The sequence below is a fragment of the Condylura cristata genome, unplaced genomic scaffold (genome assembly GCF_000260355.1).
Source record: "Condylura cristata isolate star-nosed mole 26May11 unplaced genomic scaffold, ConCri1.0 scaffold00016, whole genome shotgun sequence".
Lineage (NCBI taxonomy): Eukaryota > Metazoa > Chordata > Mammalia > Eulipotyphla > Talpidae > Condylura > Condylura cristata.
In genome coordinates this window covers 26357696-26365316 of record NW_004567117.1, presented here as the reverse complement: position 1 = coordinate 26365316, position 7621 = coordinate 26357696, and the positions used below count along the sequence as shown (strand labels likewise).

Below are 7621 nucleotides of genomic sequence, written 5' to 3'. Positions count from 1 at the left end.
CTCTTTCTTAATTTACTTAAGAGTTTAGGGGTTGTACAACAAATGAAAATGTATGGTTAAATTCTTAATATCTGTATATGAAAAGTAGATTGTGGTTGCTGAGAATATATAAAAATTACCTTTTTCACAGTTTTATCTGGTTCAAGAGCAATATCCGGAATGTTTGCATCCACCATCAAGGAGAACAAGTTTAAAATTAGATTAGAATACCTAAACGAAAGTGGGAAATAAAAAAAAATGCAATACATTAATTTTTTTCAATTCTTTCACGTATCAGGAGCACTCCTAGAAATAATGGTTCTTGGACCTTCACAATGATTATTACAGAGCCCTATAGAAAACAAATGCAAGATTATATATAATCAGCTCTAAATAAAAAAGAAGCCTTGAAAAAATATTCTGTGGTCTTGATAACTAGGTCCCACACTATAAAACAAACTTTCAAAGTAAACATCTCAAAAGATATTCATAATATACATATCCTTTTTAGAAAAGTCCTAAGAACAATCCACTCTTTATCTAATTAGAATTTTACTGAACAACAAAGATCTGTCTTTGCTGAATGATGACAAGACTGCTGTCTTAAGACTATCTCAGTATGTCAAGGGTAAATGAATCAAAGGGAAATACTGTCATCCCACTAATCACTCATAACTACTCTCTGGAGATATTAATCACCATTTTAGAAATTACAGTGACTGGAGAAAAGCAATCTTCAATGAAGGAGAAAACAGTTAGTCTCCATTGTATTAAAGATGGCTAAATATCTACACATTAACATCGTTGAACCTATGCTCACTGCTACAATAAAAAAGCTTCTTCATCAACTCTCAAATTCTTCCTTTTCCTTTAAACAAATAAAAAGTCTACCATCCCAAATGCTCATTTCCATAAGGGGATGTTTATGGGGAAAGGTGTAGATAACTGTACATTGAGCACACTTCACCTTTTGTACTAATACACTGCCCTCTTGGATGATATGCTCTGGATAGCCTCTTTTTAGTAGTATTTGACTAAAGGAGATTCATGTTTAACTTTGGGATGGATGCAAGTAAAGGGAGAATGGTTTTAGGCAATGGAAGATTTTTCATTGGTCTCAGTAGAATGTCAAGAAATTGCCTTGCACTATCTTTTCTAAGGGATGAAGGTCAGGATTCTGGTGACACAGACCTTGATTCCAGCCACCTACCTCTCCATAATGTAAGAAAGCACAACCTTTTGCATAAAATTTTAATAACTGACCAGTAATGATAATGGGAATATACAGATAAAAATGACTATCCAAATGAATCTCAAATTACCTATTTTATCATCATTTTTGAATTTTATATTACCCATGAAAGTGAAAGGAGAATATAATGAAAGCTACTATCTTCTAATCAAATAGGCTCTGCGTTAAACTCCTAAAGGAAAAAATAATAATAGCTAACCAGTTTTAATCTGGCTGAAAGTTACTGATTTTCTTGAGAACTGATTTAAAAAAAAAAAAAGTTTTGCAAATGTTATTCCATTCTCTTCATATGATGATTTTATTTGTTCACCAACCAATGTTTACTGAGTATTCACTCTATATACTGTTCCACTTCTCAGGATAGAGGGGTGAACTGAAGATATTAAGTCCCTAAAACTTACATTCTGGAGTAGAATGAGGATTTACACAAAAAACCTGGTAAGTATGGTATCAAATACCTGATACACTGATAAAAAGGTTTAATCAAAAGAAAAAAAACCCATGGAAGTGGGTCAAAGATTGACTCCGTGGAAAGAGGAGCCGTCTTAAGGAGATATGATTTTATTGTAAATGTGTTGGAAAGCAAATAACTTTAAAGAGTTAAACACTGAGTTATGTATTTTTTTAAAGCCTATATTGGCCATTCTATGGGAATAAGAATGAGTATAAGGGAACACCACAGGTATCTATATTTCACAGATATCCAGGTGGAATAGAAACAATATGGAATCTACCAGGCTATACTCTGGGTATGAGAGTGAATGACATTTGCTTAAGATTTAAATGGAGTATGGAAGAGAAGGAATTGAATGTCATAATGAAGAACTATGATTATTCATCAAAATAAGAATGAGTGAATAAATAAATAACAAGATTTTGGTAAGGGAATGAAAAAATTTTGTCTTAAATACTGAGTTTGAGATGCATACTAGATTCCTCACAGAGATGTCAAGTAGACAGATGTATCTAACTGGAGTATCCAAACTGGTGTTATAAAGCCAGCAGCATTGAGATTCTATCCAACGTTACAATCTGGATGAATATCCCCCCAAAAAGAGAGAGAGCGAGATAAAGCAATAATTTAGGGATAAAGTAAGAGCCAGAAATAAATGCTTTATGTCAATAACAGCATTCCTGAGCAGTTCAATATGAGGAGGTCAGAAGAAATCTGAAAAGAAACAGGAGTGACCAGTAAGGCAAAAATGAAAAATGACACAGTCAACTGTGTCAAAAGTAGCTAGAAACAAAGATGGCCACTAGATTGATACAGGTAACTCTTTACCTTGACATGAGTTTCAAAAGCAAAGTCTGACGAGAATTCTTACTATAGAATGCTGAAGGAAGAAAAAGGGGCATGTTAAGTGTAGAAAGTGAGAACAGAAGCTTTAAAAAGAATCTGCTATGAAGAAGTGATGTAATAGAGCTGCAGAGCAATGTCTAGAGTTGTGACTGGTCTCTCTTGACTAGATGTCAATGACACTTATCCAATTATGATAACCAAAGCTGCATCTAGATGCTGCCAAATGTTCTATCGGAGCAAGAGGAATGTGAAGCAGATTCTAGGTGAGAAGCACTAGTTAAAACTGATGGTAAGATTTTCTTTAGCATTGTCAAATGTTACCCTGAACACATGAACCAGGAAAGACTATTCTGATTAGAGTTGGGGTTGCAGTAGGTGAGATTATAGGACTGGACAAAAAAAACGTTTAAAGGAGAGGAAAATTGATTATAGTTTGGGAGCATAAAATTCATTAAGGAAAGTAGTCTATGTAGTAGATATAAGCTGGTGGGCTGGTGAAAATAGAGTATCAAGTACAAGGTTGAAGATTCATTTGAATAAAGAACATTGATAAATGAGCTATAAGAAGAGGAGTTGGTCAGACTGCAAATTTGGGATGATGATTTTGGAAGGGTAAATTCACTAATATCATAAGAGAGAGTGGCCAAAGTTAGCTCTAAATGATGACAAAGATATAAGGATAGATATATTTTTAGACTATTTAAAAATAGTGGGTTGAGTACAATGTTTAAGGAAAATGTTCTTTCTCTAACCTGTGTTTATGCCAACCAACTTGCCACTCACTGGTCTCACAAAAATGGTCTAAATTGTTCAGTAAAAATACTCAATAGTAAAAACAGAAATCATCTTACTTTTCAAGTTTCACTAGAGTGTTTCAGATCTACTTCCCTGACACTCCCTTCATTTTACAAGTAATAAATAGAGCAGTATCTGATAAAAAAAAAATTTCATTTAGCAAGAGTACTAGTTTAAGGAGAGAACACAGTGAAGTTAATAATGAAAGGTAGTGTGATTAATAAATTCACTGGTTAAGCAGGCAAAGATCTTCTCTAACAATGTAATATCTTTACTTGATATAGTTAAATACATTCCTAATTTCAGTATTTTTCCTGAAAGCTTTAGGCCATCTGTGCATTATCAGCGCTTACTTGAGATTTGGCATAAATAAGGGTTAGAGAAGAAGTTATACTTTCCTTGAAAACATAAGATTTAAAATAATTTAGAATTACTGTTGCCATGGCAGCATTTCAAAAAATACATTATCCCCTTTTATTAATCAATACCTATTTACCAGTAGCTCTTTGGAGAATGAAGTTTTTCTTATATGAAAGTACATGAGCATTAAATGTGTTCTGACATCTGAACAATTGCAATCACCAGGACTTTGTTAGAAAGGGACTGTTTCTGTGGTCCAATGTTACTAGCTTCTTTGGGGTAGAAATCATGAAAAGTTGATGATACCCACAAACCAAATAATAGAAGTGCCAAATGACCTTAAATCCAAATTAACTTTCACCTATAGGGCTAAATCTCATGTTGAGAAGGAAATTTTTACCAACTGAATCACATGTTAAATACATTAAAAAAATAAATGCTGATCAAAACATCAAGATGTAGCAATTCTTAACTAAAGTATAATGAAATTTTTAAAAATCAAAAACAGAAGTTTTCATGACAACTCGCCATGAAATTATTTGGATTAATCTCTTTGTGCTCTTTCTTAGGAAAGACTTTTCTGAAGAAAGTTAACTTTGGCTCCACATTAATAATCTACCTGTGTTTTCTCATTCTACTGAATTGCTACTAATCCATTATCAATGACAGTTTATAAAACATTGCTTTTCTTCTGCTTTCAATAACATAGAGAACCTCTGACATTTCTCTAGTTATCATCTCATATCATTCTGACGGCCTTCTCAGTGGGATCACAATGGCTCCATCTAGTATTCTGTAGGCTATATTTTAAATGAAAAAAAATCCCAGAAGTTAAAGTGGAATTCTCATATCTCTCCAAGTGCTTCTGCATCACCAAGCAAATCAAAAGAGCACTGATCTTCTCATTATTCCTTTAGCATTTCTGGAAAGTACAACTGAACCACTCTGCCACCCAAAGGTTAATAAATAATATGATCATTTGTAAAATGCATGTAGATGATAGAGACTCAGTTAACAAAACTAAATGTATGTTTTAACGACTGAATGACTAGCTCATGTTACAAACAAGACAGTGTACATGTCTACTGATTAACCTGGAAGAGCATGTAGGCTGATATGTCTTCTGTGCTGGAATTTTCTGATGGACTAAGAATATTCATTTTGCATAGTTAGGCTGAAAACAAAGCTAAGGGTCAAATGAGTCTGTCATTTTTGAATAATCATCATCACTATGTCCTGAAATTTTTTTTTAATGATTTATTTTACTTATTTTATGCATAAAAGAGTTGGTGCATAGGCCAGAGGTGCAAGGGGTGGAAAGTAGGGAGCAAGGGGTTTCACCAGAGATAGAGTGGGGAGCAGAACAGGTGGACTAGCTGAAAAATCACTGCTGAGGGGAGCAGCAAGAGACAGGAGAGGTCTACTGCACCATGCGGGTTAGCTTCTGATAGCTTCATAGTCTGAGACTGTCCTGAATGTAACAAGCATACCTTTTAATTTGTTTTCTGATGCTATGATGTTCAATCTAAAGTTAAGATGACACTGCATTTCACTGGAGAAAAAGGAAGGGACAAAGAAAAATCAACGACTTTTTAAGCAAAGTGACTGATGAGTTAGTTACTAAAGAAACGCATACTAATATGCAACCTTTATTCTTAAATCATTTAACAAATTTCTGAAAGCTTCCAAGAAACAGCCAAAATTAAGGATGCTAAAAATGATTCAATTTAAGTATTACTCTAAGTACACTAGATACTTCATTCTATGACGATGAAAAAAAAAAGTGGGATGTCAGTAGGTGATTATACTCCTTCAACTCTGGTGCAGGAAGATCTAAATGGTATAAAACTTCTTAACCTTTTCTCTATGCCAGTACTGTCATATTTTATTAACAGGATTTCAGCCTCTGATTTTGAAGCCTGTGTTTGCCTAATCTTGTACAATGTCAGCTTAACCTTTGGTGGGGTTTAGCAGTCAGAAAATTAGTGAAAAGCAAGGAATTCTGTGTTTATTTTTTTTATAGCAAACTGTTTATCAAATTATGAAATGCACACTTAGGAAATATTGTTGATTTTGTCATTCTGAAAAAGAATCATATTGAAGTATTCATACATTTGCACTACTTTTATTGTTCTTTGAAATGAATTTACCAAAATTTTCCATATCAAGCAAATCAACTTACCTTCGAAGGTGGAGAAAAGCAGTGTAACACTGTTTACGGAACTCTTGGTACTGTTCACTCTGGGTGCCTCCCATTCCTTCTACCATTTCTTTATTCAGCTTCATTGGGGGTGGAAGAGGCTTCGGGTCCCGTCCCAAAATATATCCAAAGTCTATGTGGAAGAGTTTGCCTGAATATTTATAAGAAATTCATTAGCCTTCAGATTAAAAAATGGGGAGGGGACAAGACATACAACTGACATAAGCAATATCTTCTCATAGGGTACTAACTCAACAAGAAGCCTGTTAAGTTCTATGTTTTTTTTTAACCCCCATCTTGGTAGGGGGTCTTCAGAGCACACTGTAGGTTTCACTCACATTCATTCAGATGGAACTATACTTAAAATCATCCCACAGTAATGTCAGTCAAAAAAATTAAATTCTACATCTAGATAACTACAACCAGGACAGTCAAAACCTAAACAAAGGTTAAAGGTGTTAGCAGAAATTAGTATCTTATAGCGAATTTCTCAGTTGTAAGTTCACGTGAACTGCCCTTCATAGAGTGGAACAATAGAATTTCAAATTCTATTGTTAACTTCATCTGTACCATTTTCAAAGAATCTGTGTCCTTCATGTGCTGGAGACTAGCACAGTTATTAGGCCTACTGCTGCAAGCACAGAATTTAGACCTAGTAAGACCTAAGTGCAGCTAAGAAAAGACCTAGAGCCATCATTTGTCACTTTGGAGAATTCACAATAGCGTTCATAAAGCAGACATATATTTTAATATGAAAAGTCACCCATGGATCTTACAACCTGAGCTCCACGGAGGCAAGAATTTATGCTTGTTTCATGGCTCGCAGTATCCCTGGTGTCAGAGTAGTTTCTAGCACATGCTTTGCATTTATTGTTACATGAAGGAATTCATTCATTTAAAAAGTCAACCAAAGAGCTCCCTCATGTATCCCAACCACTATTTTGCTTGGTATTACATTATATTTGGTGTATGTAAAAATTTATCCTGCGTCATGTATTTGGGAACCTTTGATTATTTGTTCCCTTAAGGGCACCAAGTCAAAAACTTTCCTTCTTGAAATGTATGTGTTGAGGTTTTGTAAACTTTTACCACTTCACAAAGTATACCCTTCCTCAGAGCATTATTACTGTCATCTGAAAATTATACTCCATCACTTGGTCACTGTTGGAAATATAACGATGGGCACAGAAATGACTATAGTTAGAGTAGTAAAACTGCAGGTTAATAATGACCCACTGATGGACCTCTCAGGTGATGCAGCACAGCAAGCTAGCTGCTTCAGTGTGAGTTCGAGTCCTGGCCCCAGAGGTGATCCACATGGCACAGCAGAATCTCCTATTTCACCTACTGCTCCTCTCAGCAGTGTACTTCCTCAATCTGCTCCCACTCTGCTCCCCACTGTCTCTGACGAATCCTCTCACCACCCCTGTACCGCTGGCATGTATCCCAGTTCTGTATGCATAAGTAAATATTAAAAAAAAAAAAATAATGAACCACTGGTAGTCAGTAGTACAACTTCCCCACAGACGACTTCACCTCATGTCTCACTTGGTCAGTGGTTTAATCTTTCTAACTTTTCTTTTCTTTTTTTTAATAATATAACAGTTTATTTTTACATCATTTTGTACACTTTTTTGTTTTTATCTCAATTGTAATCCCCGTGGACTTCCCATCACCAAATCACCCATGTGCCATCACCATAGTCCTGTGCACTACCATTCCCCCCAGTCCCCCC

General features: G+C 35.0%; 1 protein-coding gene across 2 annotated transcripts in view; it reads right to left on the bottom strand.

Annotated features, from left to right (window-relative positions):
* Positions 1–7621, bottom strand: part of PIK3C3 (phosphatidylinositol 3-kinase, catalytic subunit type 3) — a 113473-nt gene that overhangs the window by 14644 nt on the left and 91208 nt on the right. For both annotated transcript variants that reach the window (XM_004683867.2, XM_004683868.2), the window contains 2 exons: positions 5869–6037; positions 120–210 (listed from right to left, as the gene is read on the bottom strand). In XM_004683867.2, coding sequence (XP_004683924.1) covers positions 120–210; positions 5869–6037 — 260 coding nt within the window. The remainder of the gene's footprint in view (positions 1–119; positions 211–5868; positions 6038–7621) is intronic.